At 48.5% G+C, this 23,509-nt stretch overlaps 1 protein-coding gene across 1 annotated transcript in view; it reads left to right on the forward strand.

Annotated features, from left to right (window-relative positions):
- Positions 1–6,548: 6,548 nt before the first annotated feature.
- Positions 6,549–23,509, forward strand: part of LOC306754732 (A-type voltage-gated potassium channel KCND1-like) — a gene marked incomplete at both ends in the record, with an annotated part of 34,073 nt that continues 17,112 nt past the window's right edge. Inside the window, 2 exons of the mRNA XM_079238804.1 lie at positions 6,549–6,704; positions 16,240–16,485. Coding sequence (XP_079094930.1) covers positions 6,549–6,704; positions 16,240–16,485 — 402 coding nt within the window. The remainder of the gene's footprint in view (positions 6,705–16,239; positions 16,486–23,509) is intronic.

Genomic DNA, 23,509 nt, shown 5'->3' on the forward strand with positions numbered 1-23,509 from the left:
TGATGAGCAGATATACTGATGGATTTTGGGATAAACTATACGGAGTCGTCTTATGTCACTTTTCCTGAAACAGAGTTTTTTGGGCAACTTTTCTCTGTTTTTAAGAAAATCGTGAGAAATTGAGAGAATACCGAGTTCCTGAGGGACCGGTACGCTACGGCTGATATGGTCCTTTCAGGTTTTCTTCTTGCTGTGAAGGATTCTCCACGGCTTTTCCAAGCCCTTCTCCTTCGTCTTTCAGGGACAGAGGATATATTTTCTATTTAACTCCTCTTTGCATGCACACCACACCATCTAGCTAACCACTATGCCACCGTGCAGCCCAGTGTGAGTGGTTGTGTGTCTCTGTGTGGCCCTGCGATGGACTGGCGAGCTGTCCAGGGTGTACCCTGCCATTCGCCTGGAGACTGCTGGGATAGGCTCCAGCTTCCCCACGCCCTTTCATTAGACTAAGTGGTTAGGATGATGAATGAATGAATGAACTGGTCACATGACCCCCTACGTCACGTCTGGTGACATGTGATGAACTTTTATCTGGACACGTCTGAAAAAGCTCATGGGAGCCTTTCAGTGATGTTAGAAAGTTTTTTCTGAACTTATGTGGTGTTTTATTGTGACGTTCACATTGTGTAACTTTAGGTGTGATGGAAAACGGCCATTTTGTCAACAGTAAGATCCAGATGTTTTGTCCTCTGCAGTCGCTGCTGTAAAAGTGTCTGACCAGCAGACTCAGCGTTCTTCAGCTGGAGTTTCTGGAACGAAACAATAAAATGTGGAATAAGTGCTGCGTTCCTGCTGACATCACAGCTTTGCTTCGGCGTGATGGAAACGGTTAAAAACACGACGGTGTGTGTGATTACGGGGCGAAGCGGCGCAGCTGAGCTGAAAGCAGTCAGGCTAAAAGTTCATTCATAATTCACAGCCGGACTCGCTGCAGGTTTTAGAGGCTGTGCACGTGCATGAAGGTGTGTGTGTCAGACGTGGAACAAGTGCACATCACAGCTTCTGCTCACATGGTTTTACTTTTAGGATAAAATCTGTTGTTTAAAGGTTGCAAAAGGAGAAATAAAGAGGACCTGGTGGAAAGTTTTCCAGCTGATTGTATTTCATTGTTTTCATTCATCCAGAAATTATTCATGAATTCATTTAATATCATTAAATTATATTTCAGTTTTTAACCATTTCAGCCTCATAATCTGGAATCTGAAGCTGTCCTGAAAACAGTGTCTGCATCAGGTTCTTCAGACAGTTTTACATAAAAAAAAACAAACCTTTTATGTGCCTTGTGCTTTTTGTAAATGTTTTAAACTTTAATATGGGAAAGATTGTGATCATGAATGGAAAACTGAGACAGGTCAGGCTGGAAAAACAGGATTCTTCTTTCTTAGTTGTAACATAAATGACACGTGGATGAAGTACCAGATTCTACTTTTTAAAGTAGAAGTTGACATTCTTCTGCTCTGTGAGACCAAACCCAGGTTGTTAAACCCCCCGAGGTTCCTCTGCTGGCGCCCCCCATGTGTCACGTTTTGTTCTAATTACTATGAGCAACAACAACCTTCCACATGGTCTCCGCTGACGGAGATCACTGTTCTGATCGGATTTGTCTGCATTGATCTGCGGTGGCTGCACATGTGCAGAAACATTACACAGAAACTTTATGTTTATGTTAAAAACATCGGAGACTAAAACAAATCAATCTCAGCTGTGTCGGCGGTAAAGCCGCGTTGCCTCCAGTCCAATTTCTCATTTGCTGTTTTCATGGTGTTGCATTGATTAACTGACAAATTGTATGTTTTTATAAAGTTGGGAGTTTATGAAGAGAAAAAAGAAAGAAAAGAAAGTTAACAAACTTTCCTTTTAATTAAATACAGGAATTAGCAGTAAATAACTAAACTGTAAACAGATTTAATCCGCCTGTTAACGGATCCTTTACTGACTGACAAACACTGGCTAGCCGCTAGCACGTAGCATGTAGCTGCTAATGACTGCTAGCGGTTAATGTCTGGTTTATCTAAGTCATTTTCACCAAAACTGAAGTGATTTCACAAGCAGACGTGAATTCTCAGACTTTAAATCTGCAGATTGATCCTCATTGAAAAGGTGAAACTGCATGAATCAAACTCAACCTGAGGAAGAGGAGTTTTATTGCTCCCGCTGTGGACTTTAAGCAATAACTCCTGGTCTGACGGAGAGCTGCTTCACACCAAACTTTATTGTGGCTTCTTTATTGAATGAAGCACACGGAGGGAAAATAAAGAATGAGGCTTTTCCTCTGCAGACTGACGACGGCCTGCTCACCTCATCATAAAAACATCTTTAATAACCTGCAGCTTTATATCTTCATCAGAAACAACGGAGTAGTTTCAGTCTCTCAGGAGAACTTTGAGCAGGAAGATCACTGCAGACGGGTTCCTGCTGCTGCTTTATGATATATTTACACTTATGTTTTTTTTATATCTCTTATTGTGCAGAATAAATATAGAAAGTGAAGCTTCTGAAAAAAAAAAATTCACCACTGAAACAGTTCATTGTTCCGTATTTGGTTTTTGGATCTTTAGGAAACTGCAGCGACGAATTTTCATTCATAAACACTAAATGTTCTCTCAGTCCAAAACAATGCTTAGCGAAACAACCTGCAGCGTATGGCTGATCTGGCAGATGCTAGCTGCCGCTTCGCAGGCTGAACCAGCAGATGCTAGCTGCTGCTTCGCAGTCTGAACTGGCAGATGCTAGCTGCTGCTTCGCAGGCTGAACCGGCAGATGCTAGCTGCTGCATCGCAGGCTGAACCAGCAGATGCTAGCTGCTGCATCGCAGGCTGAACCAGCAGATGCTAGCTGCTGCATCGCAGGCTGAACCAGCAGATGCTAGCTGCCGCTTCGCAGTCTGAACCGGCAGATGCTAGCTGCTGCATCGCAGGCTGAACCAGCAGATGCTAGCTGCCGCTTCGCAGTCTGAACTGGCAGATGCTAGCTGCTGCTTCACAGTCTGAACCGGCAGATGCTAGCTGCTGCATCACAGGCTGAACCAGCAGATGCTAGCTGCTGCATCGCAGGCTGAACCAGCAGATGCTAGCTGCTGCTTCGCAGTCTGAACTGGCAGATGCTAGCTGCTGATTCACAGGCTGAACCGGCAGATGCTAGCTGCTGCATCGCAGGCTGAACCAGCAGATGCTAGCTGCCGCTTTGCAGTCTGAACTGGCAGATGCTAGCTGCCGCTTCGCAGGCTGAACCGGCAGATGCTAGCTGCCGCTTCGCAGGCTGAACCTGCAGATGCTAGCTGCTGTGTCACAGGCTGAACCAGCAGAGGCTAGGTACTGTGTCGCAGGCTGAATTGGCAGATGCTAGCTGCCGCTTCGCAGGCTGAACCGGCAGATGCTAGCTGCTGCATCGCAGGCTGAACCAGCAGATGCTAGCTAGCTACTGCTTTGCAGTCTGAACTGGCAGATGCTAGCTGCCGCTTCGCAGGCTGAACCGGCAGATGCTAGCTGCCGCTTCGCAGGCTGAACCGGCAGATGCTAGCTGCCCAGCAGATGCTAGCTGCTGTGTCACAGGCTGAACCAGCAGAGGCTAGGTACTGTGTCGCAGGCTGAATTGGCAGATGATAGCTGCTGCTTCGCAGTCTGAACCAGCAGATGCTAGCTGCTGCATTGCAGGCTGAACCAGCAGGTGCTAGCTGCTGCATTGCAGGCTGAACCAGCAGATGCTAGCTGCTGATTCGCAGTCTGAACTGAAAGATGCTAGCTGCCGCTTCGCAGGCTGAACCGGCAGATGCTAGCTGCCGCTTCGCAGGCTGAACGGGTATATGCTAGCTGCTGCTTCGCAGGCTGAACGGGTGGATGCTAGCTGCTGCCTTGCAGACTGAACTGACAGATGTTAGCTGCCGCTTATTAGGCTGAACCGGCAGATGCTAGCTGCTGCTTCGCAGGCCGAACCCGCAGATGCTAGCAGTTACCCGCAGGGTTTGCCTCTGCAGAGGAAGTCTGCGCTAACCTGGGTTGAGTAGACTCATTAAACCAGTTTCTATTAGCTAATCAGCTAGTTAGCAGGTACTAGCTGCTAGCTGCTACTCACCTGGATTTGGATAGCAGCCATAGCCCAGATGATGTCCACCACCGGTCCGTTCATTTGGGGACGAGCCCACACCATTGTCTCCGCCTGTGCTAGCTCGTTGCATCAGGCTGCGTGTAGGCAGCTACCGGAAACTCAGCTCAGAAACACGGAGTTCCTCTCTCAAGCAGCCATTGTTTACATTTTCCAACCTGTTCCCTCCTTTCTTACATAATTTCGTTTCATTGCATTTTTTCTTTATTTTTTCTTGAAATGAAGATTACACAAAATTATATGAAAATAAAATGTGTTCATTTAGCAAATGCTCTAATGTAGTCACTGAGAATGTTGTGATGAGTCTTTCTGTATTATGTAAAACAGTGTCAAACAAATTGCCTGGGAGCCAAAACTGGGCTGCTACAGGATGATGAAGTACTTTTTTTATATTATACTGCTAACACAAACTTTCTACCTTTTCCCATGAAATTGTTGGGAAAATAGATTTTCTAAAACGAGAAAATTAACATTTATTTCCATTTTCAGATATGTGTAATTAATATATATATATATTTTTTTTTTTTTAAATTGACCTAAAAAATAAAATGTTCAATTAAATCAAAATAAAATAAAAATTTATAACCTGAAATAAAATTATGTATGAAGTAAACTATAAATAAAAGGTCATTTCAAAATAAAAAAAATCTGATTAGAATTACATCATTTGTAATTTAAATGTGCTTTTTATAATTAAAATATTATCCTATAAAAATCAGATACAATAAAAATAAAATATGTTGACTACAATATGCCAAAACTAAATCACAATAAATAAATTCAAAACATAATAATCTGAAAAAATTTAAACTCAGACTATTGGTTTGATTAAACATGTATTTATTCATGAAGATAAAGAACAAATTGATTTAAAAAAAAACAACAACAAAATAAGTAATAATGAATTTATTTAAAATGAAGTGAAAGATATGAATCAAAATATTATGTACAAGGTGAACTTTATAAATAAAAAAAATCCATTTAAAATGGAGAATTTATCTTAAATAAATTATTTAAGATAAATAATTAAATAAATTATCTGAATTCATATTTAAAAATACATGTTTCATATATTTAAATTATGTTCAATAAAATATTAAAATAAAGAAGATAAAAAATGTAGTCAAATGAAATATATCAATAAATAAAATATATTATGCAAGTCATAAAAATATATCAAAGTTCTGTCTATAATAAAATATGTTATAACATTTTTTGAATATAATTTTTTAAGTTTTAAAATATAAACAAAAAAAATAATTTAAATGTGTAAATTATGCAAAATATAATTACAACTTTTTTTTCTCCATAACTTTCAGGATCTTTCTTTAACATAAACGTCCGGACCACGTACTTCGTAGTCATTTAAACGTCGCTGGTCCGGTCGGGATGGAGACCAGATTGTTCTGGAAATGATTTGATGTTTTTACAGGATTCTGCTGGTTTCTCCACTCTGTCTTCATTTCTTCCATCTTTCCCCCCTCATGACTCCTGAACAACCCCGTTTGTCCTCGTCCTCCTGCTTTGTGTCTCACTCTGTCTCTCATGTTTCTGACAGGACAGCCATACATGGAAGCAGTAAAGATCACCAGACGCCTTCTCCCAGCTCGCCAGGACGACGCTGGAGACTCTGCGCTGCGGCTGACGTCCCACTGAGGCGGACGGGGACACTCGGAGACAGAAAAACGGCAAGCCAAGGCTGTACATCCATAACCAGAGAAGCTCTGAAATGCAAGAGTTGTGTTTATCTCGCAACTTCAGGGAGCATCATCACAATTTAATAAGAGTCTGACAGAAAAGCAGGAAGCAGACACACACGTTTTCTGCCTGGATTTATTTCCTCGTCTTCTAAATCCCTGCAGCAATAAACCTGCAATGGCAATATTAAAGAAGCACTTTATTAATGTTTCTCTGAGACTTCAGTAAATTGTTTTTTATGAAGAGGGTCCACGTTAGGAGGTGCAATGTCGTGTTCTGGACAGCTCAGCTGAGAGGCAGTTGTAGGCTGAAAGTAAAACAGGATAAATTCCAGTATTTTCCCAGCATTCCTGCTTGTCAGAGGGCTGTTTTTACCCTGAGGAGCGTCTTGTAGGTGCGGGAGGCCCTTTGGCTGTATCCTGGACAGCAGCAGACCAGAAGGACTTCCAATCCTGATGAAGCTGCATTCCTGCTTCTTTTTCAGACTTTTTTTTATGGCTTGACACCTGACTGCCCTCTGACCCCTTCCCTGCCCCTCCTGCCCCCCCCCCCCCCCAAGCCCCCCAACCCTCCATCCTCCACTCTCAACATGCCCGTCCACGTTGCGTCTTGCTGCCCTGACCGCTGCAGGAAACTAAGGCAGATAAAGCAGTAAGACGAACTTCATTGAAAGAACTCACCTGCAGATCTATTAGACCCCCCTCCCCAGGACAGACTTCTCTGCAGGCAAAACCCTCTAATGCAAGATGGCAGCCGGCGTAGCAACATGGCTGCCGTTTGCACGGGCGGCGGCTGTGGGCTGGCTGCCGCTGGCCAAGAAGACGATGCCCAAACCTCCAGTGGACAACTCGTCCAGATCAGATGAGATCTTGTATGTCAACGTCAGCGGCGTCCGGTTTCAGGTGGGTGCCACTCTCTACTGAGCATGCTCCAGGAAAGGGTTGGAGGGAGGGCGGAGCTACTGAACATTAATAGAAGAAGTTAGTGAATGAGTCTTTTCTCTCATGTGGGAGGAGCAACATGTGGGAGGAGGAACGTGTGGGAGGAGCAACATGTGGGAGGAGGAACGTGTGGGAGGAGCAACATATGGGAGGAGCAACATGAGGGAGGAGCAGCATGTGGGAGGAGCAACATGTGGGAGGATCAGCATGTGGGAGGAGCAACATGTGGGAGGAGCATCATATGGGAGGAGCAACATGAGGGAGGAGCAGCATGTGGGAGGAGCAACATGTGGGAGGATCAGCATGTGGGAGGAGCAACATGAGGGAGGATCAGCATGTGGGAGGAACAACATGTGGGAGGAGCATCATATGGGAGGAGCAACATGTGGGAGGATCAGCATGTGGGAGGAGCAACATATGGGAGGAGCAACATGAGGGAGGAGCAGCATGTGGGAGGAGCAACATATGGGAGGAGCAACATGAGGGAGGAGCAGCATGTGGGAGGAGCAGCATGTGGGAGGAGCAACATATGGGAGGAGCAACATGAGGGAGGAGCAGCATGTGGGAGGAGCAACATATGGGAGGAGCAACATGAGGGAGGAGCAGCATGTGGGAGGAGCAACATGTGGGAGGATCAGCATGTGGGAGGAGCAACATGTGGGAGGAGCATCATATGGGAGGAGCAACATGTGGGAGGATCAGCATGTGGGAGGAGCAACATGTGGGAGGATCAGCATGTGGGAGGAGCAACATGTGGGAGGATCAGCATGTGGGAGGAGCAACATGTGGGAGGATCAGCATATGGGAGGAGCAACATGTGGGAGGATCAGCATGTGGGAGGAGCAACATGTGGGAGGATCAGCATGTGGGAGGAGCAACATGTGGGAGGATCAGCATGTGGGAGGAGCAAAACAAAAACCTTGTTCAGGAATCTGTGAAAGATGTCATGACTAACATGTAAACGAAGCATTTTTCTGCTTTCTAGGAGGAAAATAAAAGAGAAAGCATTTTCCTTGGATGATAAACCACGTGGTATATCATCTGGAAACTATGCTTCGACTGAGCCAAAACCATGCAATATTGCTCACATTACTGGGCCATTACTGGGCTGTAACTGGGCCGTAACTGATCCATAACTGGGCCATAGCTGAGCCAGAAGTGCCAACAGATTAGCCTCACCTGGAGTAGTTTTTTTCTCCTGAATTCTCAGCTGCATGCATCTGTATTTTACAGATGTCAATAATAGTGTTTTTCACTCATGTTTGCTCTTCTGTGTTGAAAACCGCCTTCTTCTTTATGTCGTCCAGTAACAAAGCTCAGCTGCCTGACTGCAGATCGCCTGCTGCTGTTCTTGCTGTTTGTCTACTTTATTTCCAAAAAATTGAAAATTATTGTTATACAACGAAATCCATTTGATTTTAAAGGCATCAAACTCCTGCTGCGTCCTTTTCATCTCATGAATGCTTCAATTTCATGCTGCCTCTGTAGTTACACACAAAAACACACATGAGCCCTGCAGATGTAAAGAACCCTTTCAGACAATTCAGTTATAATAATCCAACAATAATCCCCACATTTCTGAGTCCTGCTGAGTTAAAAGATGTTCATCAATAATAGAAAAGGTGCCAACATCATTTTCTTCCGGAGCTGCAGGATGTGGTTCAGAATCAGGACGGAGGATCAGCCCAGCTCTCACAGTTTTATGTATCATGCTGTTTTGAAATCAGTTAATTAAAGTGAGGTCAACAGGATATTTTCATTTGTTCTTCTTTTAAATGCAGCTTCTGTTGGTTTGCTTTGGGAAATTAATGCAAATATTATTTGGCCTGGTTATCAGGAACATCCTGAAGTTAGGAGATTATATTCTAGTTTCCTTAATCAAAGTACGAATTTAATTTTTTATTTTTTACAAGTAATTAACCCTTAGAACAAGTAAGGCATAGTTTTATAAGACAAATACACCAATGACAGAGGAATTTGTCTTTAATCATTAACTTCAGTGTATTTAGAAAATAGAAACGAATGCAGAATCCGCTTCAGCAACACAGTCAGTAGAAGTAGTTTTAGAGTCAAATAAGGAGAGTTTCTGGCAAACCCAGTAAAGTGGTTCTGGAAGATTCTCCAATAAGTAGATTGAGTATTGAGAGGTGAGGGTGCCTGGACTGGGTATAAAAGCAGTGTTTGTCTAATGTTTAGCCTGTCCATCCAGGATGGGTCAGGGCTCTAGTTTATCAATACATTCAACAAATCACAGACTGTAAAGAAAGTTGGTCTTTCAGGATTGACAGAGCAGAACGTTAGAACAGATGCAGACAGTCTGGGAAAATCTCAAATAGTCCTTTTACACTGGCTGGTTTCCAAACCTAATTATGAATAAACCATAATGCTCAGACTGAAAAAGCCATTGCATTAAGCTGTCATGGTACTTCATCCCAAACTGTAACATCACCAGCAGGCAAAAGGTTGGATTCACCAAGATGCCAGACCAATAGGACCATTAGGCTCAGCTAGTTAGTTATCAATGTTCACCAAGTGCTGTATTGGGCATTATGTTTCATTAAAGTGGAGGACATCAGTTTCACATGTATTTGGTGGCTCCGACATCAGCAGCTAACACTAATACCACCGGCCCCTGCATTCGCAGGTATAACTAAAACTACAGGCTCCTACATTAGTAGCTAATGCCAAGACTACAGGCTCCTACATGAGCAGCTAGCCCTCATACCGCAAGCTCCTAGATTAGCAGCTGATGCTAAGACTACAGGCTCCTACATTAGCGACTAATGCTAAGACTACAGGCTCCTACATTAGCAGCTAATGCTAAGCAACAGGCTCCTACATTAGCAGCTAATGCTAAGACTACAGGCTTTTATATTAGCAGCTAATGCTAAGACTACAGGCTCCTACATTAGCAGCTAATGCTAAGACTACAGGCCCATACATTAGCGACTAACGCTAAGACTACAGGCTCCTACATTAGCGACTAACGCTAAGACTACAGGCTCCTAGATTAGCAGCTAATGCTAAGACTACAGGCCCATACATTAGCGACTAACGCTGAGACTACAGGCTCCTACATTAGCAGGTAATGGTTCGTGGCCTGAAAGAAATGCAGAAATTGACAGTCGAATGCAGATCAGGGTATTTTCGAATGCCACATGTAAATGTGTGAAATCAGAATATTACAGTAATCTGATTACTCTGGAGATGCACACTTTTCTACCAGTACCGCCAGCAGGACGATGTCGGACCTCATTCTGCCAGAACCTGTTCTGATTTCAGGTTTCATTGTTTCACTGCCTGGACCTTCCCTGACTATCCAGAGCCTCTAGATCCAGTCCACCGTGTCAGGGTGGACTGGATCTTGCAACCCAAATTCATCTTTAACTGCTGAGTAACAGAAAGTCCAGCCTGGCAGTTCCAGGATAATGGCGAGGACATCTGTGCCAAAATGCCCATTATTTCCTCATCTATAAGTAAAGAGACGAGTCTCCAGTGGCATCACTTAGGATTAAACTCCCTCGGTTCTGTGGTAATGGAATCTGTTATTATCGCAGGTTTTTCTCTTTATGTTTCATTTCTGTTTGTGTGTGAGCGGATAAACCTGAAGACTTGCTGGATCCAGGTTTCCTGTGATCCAGTATGTTCTCCGTTTCTTTATAATATACTCTTTATAATTTTTGATAACTGCCAGGCTGCCCCTCTCCCGATCTATGCCTTATAACGTGGACACATTGAATAATCTGGTCTCGATGTGAAAAGAAGCTAAAAATCTGGATTTTGCGCTTCGTGTTTTCCAGACGGGAGAAACTCGTCTTCAGGACGTCAGAAAAAGCAGATTTCCAATGTTGTGTCGACACAGTCAGGACACAAGTTTGAAGCAAATACTGATCGTATGTGCAGGTTGGCATCGTAGCAGGAAAACGGTGGATCACAGCGCCAGGGAGGGGTTTCGTCATGAATATTAATGAGGAAGGCGGAAGTTTGGTTGAGAATGACCGATAGCAACATGGCTATCGAGTTGTCAACAGATAATCTGGAAACGATAGCAGAGAGAAGAAATTTTATTTAAAGTAAAAGTTTTCACTCAGAAAAAAAAGCAATAATGTTTTTTTTACGCTGTATATATTTAAATGTCAAATTATTTTTTTTATGTATTCTATGACAGAATGCTTAATCTTTAACCTTTTTTTACTGTAAAATATATTTTTCTTTACAAAACTTTTTTCCCTCCCAGTCTGCAGTTTTTCCTGTGTTAAATAAAAACATAAATCTGACTCCATACTTCTGTTTTTGTTCCGATGAGAAGCTCAGTCCAGGAAATAAGTTTTAAAAACCTTCAACTTCTCGATGTTCCTGCTTTTTTTTTCTAAACTACGATGAAAATCAGACGGTGAACGATTTTTCGATTGTCTGTGAGACTGCTCAGCGATCAGAGGTGGATTTATCCACATCAGACGGATTAATATTCCCTGCTGGTTGTTCGGTTTGGTTCACGAATCTTTTCAGATGAGCCACAATGTCTTCATTCTTATTATAAGGTGGTTGCTTCTTTAAGCAATGCTGGCCCTTCATCAGGCTTCTGACACCTTTCTGCTGCTGTTCGTCTGAATCCCGTCGTCTAACCAGCACACTGACGTGCACGTGGGGAAAATAAAATGGCTTTCAGGAGCGCCAACGTCCTTTTGGCTGCGGTGGCACATCCAGCAAAAAGTTTCCGTTGAGCCGGCGACCTTGTTCTGACAACCGATGCAGGAACTCGGCAGCAGCTTGGGTACAAAGTAAACGTGTGTTCGACATGTGGTGGTTCCTCAAACCGCTCGTGTTCGACATGTGGTGGTCCTTCGAACCGCTCGTGTTCGACATGTGGTGGTCCTTCGAACCGCTCGTGTTCGACATGTGGTGGTCCTTCGAACCGCTCGTGTTCGACATGTGGTGGTCCTTCGAACCGCTCGTGTTCGACATGTGGTGGTCCTTCGAACCGCTCGTGTTCGACATGTGGTGGTCCTTCGAACCACTCGTGTTCGACATGTGGTGGTCCTTCGAACCGCTCGTGTTCGACATGTGGTGGTTCCTCAAACCGCTCGTGTTCGACATGTGGTGGTCCTTCGAACCGCTCGTGTTCGACATGTAGTGGTCCTTCGAACCGCTCGTGTTCGACATGTGGTGGTCCTTCGAACCACTCGTGTTCGACATGTGGTGGTCCTTCGAACCGCTCGTGTTCGACATGTGGTGGTCCTTCGAACCGCTCGTGTTCGACATGTGGTGGTCCTTCGAACCACTCGTGTTCGACATGTGGTGGTCCTTCGAACCGCTCGTGTTCGACATGTGGTGGTTCCTCAAACCGCTCGTGTTCGACATGTGGTGGTCCTTCGAACCGCTCGTGTTCGACATGTGGTGGTCCTTCGAACCGCTCGTGTTCGACATGTGGTGGTTCCTCAAACCGCTCGTGTTCGACATGTGGTGGTCCTTCGAACCGCTCGTGTTCGACATGTGGTGGTCCTTCGAACCACTCGTGTTCGACATGTGGTGGTCCTTCGAACCGCTCGTGTTCGACATGTGGTGGTCCTTCGAACCGCTCGTGTTCGACATGTGGTGGTCCTTCGAACCGCTCGTGTTCGACATGTGGTGGTCCTTCGAACCACTCGTGTTCGACATGTGGTGGTCCTTCGAACCGCTCGTGTTCGACATGTGGTGGTTCCTCAAACCGCTCGTGTTCGACATGTGGTGGTCCTTCGAACCGCTCGTGTTCGACATGTGGTGGTCCTTCGAACCGCTCGTGTTCGACATGTGGTGGTCCTTCGAACCGCTCGTGTTCGACATGTGGTGGTCCTTCGAACCGCTCGTGTTCGACATGTGGTGGTCCTTCGAACCGCTCGTGTTCGACATGTGGTGGTCCTTCGAACCGCTCGTGTTCGACATGTGGTGGTCCTTCGAACCACTCGTGTTCGACATGTGGTGGTCCTTCGAACCGCTCGTGTTCGACATGTGGTGGTTCCTCAAACCGCTCGTGTTCGACATGTGGTGGTCCTTCGAACCGCTCGTGTTCGACATGTGGTGGTTCCTCAAACCGCTCGTGTTCGACATGTGGTGGTCCTTCGAACCGCTCGTGTTCGACATGTGGTGGTCCTTCGAACCGCTCGTGTTCGACATGTGGTGGTCCTTCGAACCGCTCGTGTTCGACATGTGGTGGTCCTTCGAACCGCTCGTGTTCGACATGTGGTGGTCCTTCGAACCGCTCGTGTTCGACATGTGGTGGTCCTTCGAACCGCTCGTGTTCGACATGTGGTGGTCCTTCGAACCGCTCGTGTTCGACATGTGGTGGTCCTTCGAACCGCTCGTGTTCGACATGTGGTGGTCCTTCGAACCGCTCGTGTTCGACATGTGGTGGTTCCTCAAACCGCTCGTGTTCGACATGTGGTGGTCCTTCGAACCGCTCGTGTTCGACATGTGGTGGTTCCTCAAACCGCTCGTGTTCGACATGTGGTGGTCCTTCGAACCGCTCGTGTTCGACATGTGGTGGTCCTTCGAACCGCTCGTGTTCGACATGTGGTGGTCCTTCGAACCGCTCGTGTTCGACATGTGGTGGTCCTTCGAACCGCTCGTGTTCGACATGTGGTGGTCCTTCGAACCGCTCGTGTTCGACATGTGGTGGTCCTTCGAACCGCTCGTGTTCGACATGTGGTGGTTCCTCAAACCGCTCGTGTTCGACATGTGGTGGTCCTTCGAACCGCTCGTGTTCGACATGTGGTGGTCCTTCGAACCGCTCGTGTTCGACATGTGGTGGTTCCTCAAACCGCTCGTGTTCGACATGTGGTGGTCCTTCGAACCGCTCGTGTTCGACATGTGGTGGTCCTTCGAACCGCTCGTGTTCGACATGTGGTGGTCCTTCGAACCGCTCGTGTTCGACATGTGGTGGTCCTTCGAACCGCTCGTGTTCGACATGTGGTGGTCCTTCAACCGCTCGTGTTCGACATGTGGTGGTCCTTCGAACCGCTCGTGTTCGACATGTGGTGGTTCCTCAAACCGCTCGTGTTCGACATGTGGTGGTCCTTCGAACCGCTCGTGTTCGACATGTGGTGGTCCTTCGAACCGCTCGTGTTCAACGTGTGGTGGTCCGTCGAACCGCTCGTGTTCGACATGTGGTGGTTCCTCAAACCGCTCGTGTTCGACATGTGGTGGTCCTTCGAACCACTCGTGTTCGACATGTGGTGGTCCGTCGAACCGCTCGTGTTCAACGTGTGGTGGTCCGTCGAACCGCTCGTGTTCGACATGTGGTGGTCCTTCAACCGCTCGTGTTCGACATGTGGTGGTCTTTCGAACCGCTCGTGTTCGACATGTGGTGGTTCCTCAAACCGCTCGTGTTCGACATGTGGTGGTCCTTCGAACCGCTCGTGTTCGACATGTGGTGGTCCTTCGAACCGCTCGTGTTCGACATGTGGTGGTCCTTCGAACCGCTCGTGTTCGACATGTGGTGGTCCTTCGAACCGCTCGTGTTCGACATGTGGTGGTCCTTCGAACCGCTCGTGTTCGACATGTGGTGGTCCTTCGAACCGCTCGTGTTCGACATGTGGTGGTCCTTCGAACCGCTCGTGTTCGACATGTGGTGGTCCTTCGAACCGCTCGTGTTCGACATGTGGTGGTTCCTCAAACCGCTCGTGTTCGACATGTGGTGGTCCTTCGAACCGCTCGTGTTCGACATGTGGTGGTTCCTCGAACCGCTCGTGTTCGACATGTGGTGGTCCTTCGAACCGCTCGTGTTCGACATGTGGTGGTTCCTCAAACCGCTCGTGTTCGACATGTGGTGGTCCTTCGAACCGCTCGTGTTCGACATGTGGTGGTTCCTCAAACCGCTCGTGTTCGACATGTGGTGGTCCTTCGAACCGCTCGTGTTCGACATGTGGTGGTCCTTCGAACCGCTCGTGTTCGACATGTGGTGGTCCTTCGAACCGCTCGTGTTCGACATGTGGTGGTCCTTCGAACCGCTCGTGTTCGACATGTGGTGGTCCTTCGAACCGCTCGTGTTCGACATGTGGTGGTCCTTCGAACCGCTCGTGTTCGACGTGTGGTGGTCCTTTGAACCGCTCGTGTTCAACGTGTGGTGGTCCTTCGAACCACTCGTGTTCGACATGTGGTGGTCCTTCGAACCGCTCGTGTTCGACATGTGGTGGTCCTTCGAACCGCTCGTGTTCGACATGTGGTGGTTCCTCAAACCGCTCGTGTTCGACATGTGGTGGTCCTTCGAACCACTCGTGTTCGACATGTGGTGGTCCTTCGAACCGCTCGTGTTCGACATGTGGTGGTTCCTCAAACCGCTCGTGTTCGACATGTGGTGGTCCTTCGAACCGCTCGTGTTCGACATGTGGTGGTTCCTCAAACCGCTCGTGTTCGACATGTGGTGGTCCTTCGAACCGCTCGTGTTCGACATGTGGTGGTTCCTCAAACCGCTCGTGTTCGACATGTGGTGGTCCTTCGAACCGCTCGTGTTCGACATGTGGTGGTTCCTCAAACCGCTCGTGTTCGACATGTGGTGGTTCCTCAAACCGCTCGTGTTCGACATGTGGTGGTCCTTCGAACCGCTCGTGTTCGACATGTGGTGGTCCTTCGAACCGCTCGTGTTCGACATGTGGTGGTTCCTCAAACCGCTCGTGTTCGACAAGTGGTGGTCCTTCGAACCACTCGTGTTCGACATGTGGTGGTCCTTCGAACCACTCGTGTTCGACATGTGGTGGTCCTTCGAACCGCTCGTGTTCGACATGTGGTGGTCCTTCGAACCACTCGTGTTCGACATGTGGTGGTTCCTCAAACCGCTCGTGTTCGACATGTGGTGGTCCTTCGAACCGCTCGTGTTCGACATGTGGTGGTCCTTCGAACCGCTCGTGTTCGACATGTGGTGGTCCTTCGAACCGCTCGTGTTCGACATGTGGTGGTTCCTCAAACCGCTCGTGTTCGACATGTGGTGGTTCCTCAAACCGCTCGTGTTCGACATGTGGTGGTCCTTCGAACCGCTCGTGTTCGACATGTGGTGGTCCTTCGAACCGCTCGTGTTCGACATGTGGTGGTCCTTCGAACCGCTCGTGTTCGACATGTGGTGGTTCCTCAAACCGCTCGTGTTCGACATGTGGTGGTCCTTCGAACCGCTCGTGTTTGACATGTGGTGGTTCCTCAAACCGCTCGTGTTCGACATGTGGTGGTTCCTCAAACCGCTCGTGTTCGACATGTGGTGGTCCTTCGAACCGCTCGTGTTCGACATGTGGTGGTCCTTCGAACCGCTCGTGTTCGACATGTGGTGGTCCTTCGAACCGCTCGTGTTCGACATGTGGTGGTTCCTCAAACCGCTCGTGTTCGACATGTGGTGGTCCTTCGAACCGCTCGTGTTCGACATGTGGTGGTTCCTCAAACCGCCTCCCGTCCAGCATGTGAACCTGTGAAGTTTTAGTGGTTATTTTTAGTCTTTCTGTTATAACGAGTGGATTTTCTTCTTCTCTTTCTGCAGACGTGGAAAAACACTCTGGATCGGTACCCCGACACGCTGCTGGGCTCCTCAGAGAAAGAGTTCTTCTACAATGAGGACACACAGGAGTATTTCTTCGACAGAGACCCGGAGATGTTCCGGCACATTCTGAACTTTTACCGCACCGGGAAGCTCCACTACCCCCGGCATGAGTGCATCCAAGCTTTCGACGAGGAGCTGGCCTTCTACGGCATCGTGCCGGAGATCATCGGCGACTGCTGCATGGAGGTACACCTGCACTGTGTCTGCAGCAGTGTCCAGATGTCTGGGCGGTGGCGCAGCGGTTAGCACTCGAACCAGGTCGTTGGTTCGAGCCTCGGTTATGTGGGGAGGTTTGAACGGTGGCTTGTCTGTGTGGAGTTCCCATGTTCTCCTTGTGGTTCTCAGGCTTCCTCCCATCCACAGGACATGCGTGTTCCATTGTACTTCCATGTGACTTATATCGCCATGGTGATGAAGTCCACTAGGGGGCGGTTCAGGGTTAGCTTCCGTGTTTTGCCATCCGTCGGTGGTCGTAACACGCCGCTATGAAGTTGCTTATAAACTTCCAAAAACCACAGAAGAAGAAAACTATGTTTCTTTTTGCTTTAACTTCTTCAGGTGTTTTTCATTTGTTGGTTTCTGCATTGTCTTCTTCATGTTCCTCTTCTTCTTCTCTAGTTTGTTCCTTTCTCTGGTTGTGTGTCAGCGATACAACTCAACGCTGCCCCCCTGTGGTTTCCGGTGGTAGAACTGAAATTACACGCGTATACGATGCCAGAGACGGACGACACTGTGTGTTTCCATCTGCGTTTCCGTCTACGTTTCCGTCTGCGTTTCCGTCTGCGTTTCCGTCTGCGTTTCCGTCTGCGTTTCTGTCTGCGTTTCTGTCTGCATTTCCGTCTGCATTTCCATCTGCATTTCCGTCTGCGTTTCTGTCTGCATTTCCGTCTGCATTTCCGTCTGCATTCTCGTCTGCGTTTCCGTCTGCATTTCCGTCTGCGTTTCCGTCTGTGTTTCCGTCTGCATTTCCGTCTGCATTTCCGTCTGCATTCTCGTCTGCGTTTCCGTCTGCGTTTCTGTCTGCATTTCCGTCTGCATTCTCGTCTGCGTTTCCGTCTGCATTTCCGTCTGCATTCTCGTCTGCATTTCCGTCTGCGTTTCCGTCTGCATTTCCGTCTGCATTCTCGTCTGCGTTTCTGTCTGCATTTCCGTCTGCGTTTCCGTCTGCGTTTCTGTCTGCATTTCCGTCTGCATTCTCGTCTGCGTTTCCGTCTGCATTTCCGTCTGCGTTTCTGTCTGCATTTCCGTCTGCATTCTCGTCTGCGTTTCCGTCTGCATTTCCGTCTGCGTTTCTGTCTGCATTTCCGTCTGCATTCTCGTCTGCATTTCCGTCTGCGTTTCCGTCTGCGTTTCTGTCTGTATTTCCGTCTGCATTTCCATCTGCATTTCCGTCTGCGTTTCTGTCTGCATTTCCGTCTGCATTTCGGTCTGCATTCTCGTCTGCGTTTCCGTCTGCATTTCCGTCTGCGTTTCTGTCTGTATTTCCGTCTGCATTTCCATCTGCGTTTCCGTCTGCGTTTCTGTCTGCGTTTTTGTCTGCATTCCCGTCTGCATTTCCGTCTGCGTTTCTGTCTGCATGTTCGTCTGCGTTTCCGTCTGCGTTTCCGTCTGCATTTCCGTCTGCGTTTCCGTCTGCGTTTCCATCTGCGTTTCTGTCTGCGTTTCCGTCTGCGTTTCTGTCTGCATGTTCGTCTGCGTTTCCGTCTGCATTTCCGTCTGCGTTTCCGTCTGCATTTCCGTCTGCGTTTCTGTCTGCATGTTCGTCTGCGTTTCCGTCTGCGTTTCCGTCTGCATTTCCGTCTGCGTTTCCGTCTGCGTTTCCGTCTGCGTTTCTGTCTGCGTTTCTGTCTGCATTTCCGTCTGCGTTTCCGTCTGCGTTTCCGTCTGCGTTTCTGTCTGCATTTCCGTCTGCGTTTCTGTCTGCATTTCCGTCTGCGTTTCTGTCTGCATTTCCGTCTGCATTTCCGTCTGCGTTTCCGTCTGCGTTTCTGTCTGCGTTTCCGTCTGCATTTCCGTCTGCATTTCCGTCTGCGTTTCCGTCTGCGTTTCCGTCTGCATTTCTGTCTGCATTTCCATCTGCGTTTCCGTCTGCGTTTCCGTCTGCGTTTCTGTCTGCATTTCTGTCTGCATGTCCGTCTGCGTTTCCGTCTGCGTTTCTGTCTGCGTTTCCGTCTGCGTTTCTGTCTGCATTTCCGTCTGCATTCCTGTCTGCGTTTCCATCTGTGTTTCCGTCTGCGTTTCTGTCTGCATTTCCGTCTGCGTTTCCGTCTGCGTTTCTGTCTGCGTTTCCGTCTGCATTTCAATCTGCATTTCCGTCTGCATTTCCGTCTGCGTTTCTGTCTGCGTTTCCGTCTGCATTTCAATCTGCATTTCCGTCTGCGTTTCTGTCTGCGTTTCCGTCTGCGTTTCTGTCTGCGTTTCTGTCTGCGTTTCCGTCTGCATTTCAATCTGCATTTCCGTCTGTATTTCCATCTGCGTTTCTGTCTGCGTTTCCGTCTGCGTTTCCGTCTGCGTTTCTGTCTGCGTTTCCGTCTGCATTTCAATCTGCATTTCCGTCTGCATTTCCGTCTGCGTTTCTGTCTGCGTTTCCGTCTGCATTTCAATCTGCATTTCCGTCTGCGTTTCTGTCTGCGTTTCCGTCTGCATTTCCATCTGCGTTTCCGTCTGCGTTTCTGTCTGCGTTTCCGTCTGCGTTTCTGTCTGCGTTTCTGTCTGCGTTTCCGTCTGCGTTTCTGTCTGCATTTCTGTCTGCGTTTCCGTCTGCGTTTCTGTCTGCATTTCCGTCTGCGTTTCTGTCTGCGTTTCCGTCTGCATTTCTGTCTGCGTTTCCGTCTGCGTTTCTGTCTGCGTTTCTGTCTGCGTTTCTGTCTGCGTTTCCGTCTGCATTTCTGTCTGCGTTTCTGTCTGCATTTCTGTCTGCGTTTCCGTCTGCGTTTCTGTCTGCATTTCCATCTGCGTTTCCGTCTGCGTTTCTGTCTGCGTTTCCGTCTGCATTTCCGTCTGCGTTTCTGTCTGCGTTTCTGTCTGCGTTTCCGTCTGCGTTTCTGTCTGCATTTCTGTCTGCGTTTCTGTCTGCGTTTCCGTCTGCATTTCCATCTGCGTTTCCGTCTGCGTTTCTGTCTGCGTTTCCGTCTGCGTTTCTGTCTGCGTTTCTGTCTGCGTTTCCGTCTGCGTTTCTGTCTGCGTTTCTGTCTGCGTTTCCGTCTGCGTTTCTGTCTGCGTTTCCGTCTGCGTTTCCGTCTGCATTTCCGTCTGCGTTTCTGTCTGCGTTTCCGTCTGCATTTCCATCTGCGTTTCCGTCTGCGTTTCTGTCTGCGTTTCCGTCTGCGTTTCCGTCTGCGTTTCCGTCTGCGTTTCTGTCTGCGTTTCCGTCTGCATTTCAATCTGCATTTCCGTCTGCATTTCCGTCTGCGTTTCTGTCTGCGTTTCCGTCTGCATTTCAGTCTGCATTTCCGTCTGCGTTTCTGTCTGCGTTTCCGTCTGCATTTCCATCTGCGTTTCCGTCTGCGTTTCTGTCTGCGTTTCCGTCTGCGTTTCTGTCTGCGTTTCTGTCTGCGTTTCCGTCTGCGTTTCCGTCTGCGTTTCTGTCTGCATTTCCGTCTGCGTTTCCGTCTGCGTTTCCGTCTGCGTTTCCGTCTGCGTTTCTGTCTGCGTTTCCGTCTGCATTTCCGTCTGCGTTTCTGTCTGCATTTCCGTCTGCGTTTCCGTCTGCGTTTCCGTCTGCGTTTCCGTCTGCGTTTCTGTCTGCGTTTCCGTCTGCATTTCCGTCTGCGTTTCCGTCTGCATTTCCATCTGCGTTTCCGTCTGCGTTTCTGTCTGCGTTTCCGTCTGCGTTTCTGTCTGCATTTCTGTCTGCATGTCCGTCTGCGTTTCCATCTGCGTTTCTGTCTGCGTTTTTGTCTGCATTTCCATCTGCGTTTCTGTCTGCGTTTCCGTCTGCATTTCCATCTGCGTTTCCATCTGCGTTTCTGTCTGCGTTTCTGTCTGTATTTCCGTCTGCGTTTCCGTCTGCGTTTCTGTCTGCGTTTCCGTCTGCATTTCAATCTGCATTTCCGTCTGCGTTTCTGTCTGCGTTTCCGTCTGCATTTCCATCTGCGTTTCTGTCTGCGTTTCCGTCTGCATTTCCATCTGCGTTTCTGTCTGCGTTTCCGTCTGCATTTCAATCTGCATTTCCGTCTGCGTTTCTGTCTGCGTTTCCGTCTGCATTTCTGTCTGCGTTTCTGTCTGCGTTTCTGTCTGCGTTTCCGTCTGCGTTTCTGTCTGCATTTCTGTCTGCGTTTCTGTCTGCGTTTCCGTCTGCATTTCCATCTGCGTTTCCGTCTGCGTTTCTGTCTGCGTTTCCGTCTGCGTTTCCGTCTGCGTTTCTGTCTGCGTTTCCGTCTGCGTTTCTGTCTGCGTTTCCGTCTGCGTTTCCGTCTGCATTTCCGTCTGCGTTTCCGTCTGCGTTTCTGTCTGCGTTTCCGTCTGCGTTTCTGTCTGCGTTTCCGTCTGCATTTCCATCTGCGTTTCCGTCTGCGTTTCTGTCTGCGTTTCCGTCTGCGTTTCCGTCTGCGTTTCCGTCTGCGCTTCTGTCTGCGTTTCCGTCTGCATTTCAATCTGCATTTCCGTCTGCATTTCCGTCTGCGTTTCTGTCTGCGTTTCCGTCTGCATTTCAGTCTGCATTTCCGTCTGCGTTTCTGTCTGCGTTTCCGTCTGCATTTCCATCTGCGTTTCCGTCTGCGTTTCTGTCTGCGTTTCCGTCTGCGTTTCCGTCTGCGTTTCTGTCTGCGTTTCCGTCTGCATTTCCGTCTGCGTTTCCGTCTGCGTTTCTGTCTGCGTTTCCGTCTGCGTTTCTGTCTGCGTTTCCGTCTGCATTTCAATCTGCATTTCCGTCTGCGTTTCTGTCTGCGTTTCCGTCTGCATTTCCATCTGCGTTTCCGTCTGCGTTTCTGTCTGCGTTTCCGTCTGCGTTTCTGTCTGCATTTCTGTCTGCATGTCCGTCTGCGTTTCCGTCTGCGTTTCTGTCTGCGTTTTTGTCTGCATTTCCATCTGCGTTTCCGTCTGCATTTCAATCTGCATTTCCGTCTGTATTTCCATCTGCGTTTCTGTCTGCGTTTCCGTCTGCGTTTCCGTCTGCGTTTCTGTCTGCGTTTCCGTCTGCATTTCAATCTGCATTTCCGTCTGCATTTCCGTCTGCGTTTCTGTCTGCGTTTCCGTCTGCATTTCAATCTGCATTTCCGTCTGCGTTTCTGTCTGCGTTTCCGTCTGCATTTCCATCTGCGTTTCCGTCTGCGTTTCTGTCTGCGTTTCCGTCTGCGTTTCTGTCTGCGTTTCTGTCTGCGTTTCCGTCTGCGTTTCTGTCTGCATTTCTGTCTGCGTTTCCGTCTGCGTTTCTGTCTGCATTTCCGTCTGCGTTTCTGTCTGCGTTTCCGTCTGCATTTCTGTCTGCGTTTCCGTCTGCGTTTCTGTCTGCGTTTCTGTCTGCGTTTCTGTCTGCGTTTCCGTCTGCATTTCTGTCTGCGTTTCTGTCTGCATTTCTGTCTGCGTTTCCGTCTGCGTTTCTGTCTGCATTTCCATCTGCGTTTCCGTCTGCGTTTCTGTCTGCGTTTCCGTCTGCATTTCCGTCTGCGTTTCTGTCTGCGTTTCTGTCTGCGTTTCCGTCTGCGTTTCTGTCTGCATTTCTGTCTGCGTTTCTGTCTGCGTTTCCGTCTGCATTTCCATCTGCGTTTCCGTCTGCGTTTCTGTCTGCGTTTCCGTCTGCGTTTCTGTCTGCGTTTCTGTCTGCGTTTCCGTCTGCGTTTCTGTCTGCGTTTCTGTCTGCGTTTCCGTCTGCGTTTCTGTCTGCGTTTCCGTCTGCGTTTCCGTCTGCATTTCCGTCTGCGTTTCTGTCTGCGTTTCCGTCTGCATTTCCATCTGCGTTTCCGTCTGCGTTTCTGTCTGCGTTTCCGTCTGCGTTTCCGTCTGCGTTTCCGTCTGCGTTTCTGTCTGCGTTTCCGTCTGCATTTCAATCTGCATTTCCGTCTGCATTTCCGTCTGCGTTTCTGTCTGCGTTTCCGTCTGCATTTCAGTCTGCATTTCCGTCTGCGTTTCTGTCTGCGTTTCCGTCTGCATTTCCATCTGCGTTTCCGTCTGCGTTTCTGTCTGCGTTTCCGTCTGCGTTTCTGTCTGCGTTTCTGTCTGCGTTTCCGTCTGCGTTTCCGTCTGCGTTTCTGTCTGCATTTCCGTCTGCGTTTCCGTCTGCGTTTCCGTCTGCGTTTCCGTCTGCGTTTCTGTCTGCGTTTCCGTCTGCATTTCCGTCTGCGTTTCTGTCTGCATTTCCGTCTGCGTTTCCGTCTGCGTTTCCGTCTGCGTTTCCGTCTGCGTTTCTGTCTGCGTTTCCGTCTGCATTTCCGTCTGCGTTTCCGTCTGCATTTCCATCTGCGTTTCCGTCTGCGTTTCTGTCTGCGTTTCCGTCTGCGTTTCTGTCTGCATTTCTGTCTGCATGTCCGTCTGCGTTTCCGTCTGCGTTTCTGTCTGCGTTTTTGTCTGCATTTCCATCTGCGTTTCTGTCTGCGTTTCCGTCTGCATTTCCATCTGCGTTTCCATCTGCGTTTCTGTCTGCGTTTCTGTCTGTATTTCCGTCTGCGTTTCCGTCTGCGTTTCTGTCTGCGTTTCCGTCTGCATTTCAATCTGCATTTCCGTCTGCGTTTCTGTCTGCGTTTCCGTCTGCATTTCCATCTGCGTTTCTGTCTGCGTTTCCGTCTGCATTTCCATCTGCGTTTCTGTCTGCGTTTCCGTCTGCATTTCAATCTGCATTTCCGTCTGCGTTTCTGTCTGCGTTTCCGTCTGCATTTCTGTCTGCGTTTCTGTCTGCGTTTCTGTCTGCGTTTCCGTCTGCGTTTCTGTCTGCATTTCTGTCTGCGTTTCTGTCTGCGTTTCCGTCTGCATTTCCATCTGCGTTTCCGTCTGCGTTTCTGTCTGCGTTTCCGTCTGCGTTTCCGTCTGCGTTTCTGTCTGCGTTTCCGTCTGCGTTTCTGTCTGCGTTTCCGTCTGCGTTTCCGTCTGCATTTCCGTCTGCGTTTCCGTCTGCGTTTCTGTCTGCGTTTCCGTCTGCGTTTCTGTCTGCGTTTCCGTCTGCATTTCCATCTGCGTTTCCGTCTGCGTTTCTGTCTGCGTTTCCGTCTGCGTTTCCGTCTGCGTTTCCGTCTGCGCTTCTGTCTGCGTTTCCGTCTGCATTTCAATCTGCATTTCC

Source organism: Telmatherina bonti (genome assembly GCF_933228915.1).
Source record: "Telmatherina bonti genome assembly, chromosome: 4".
Lineage (NCBI taxonomy): Eukaryota > Metazoa > Chordata > Actinopteri > Atheriniformes > Telmatherinidae > Telmatherina > Telmatherina bonti.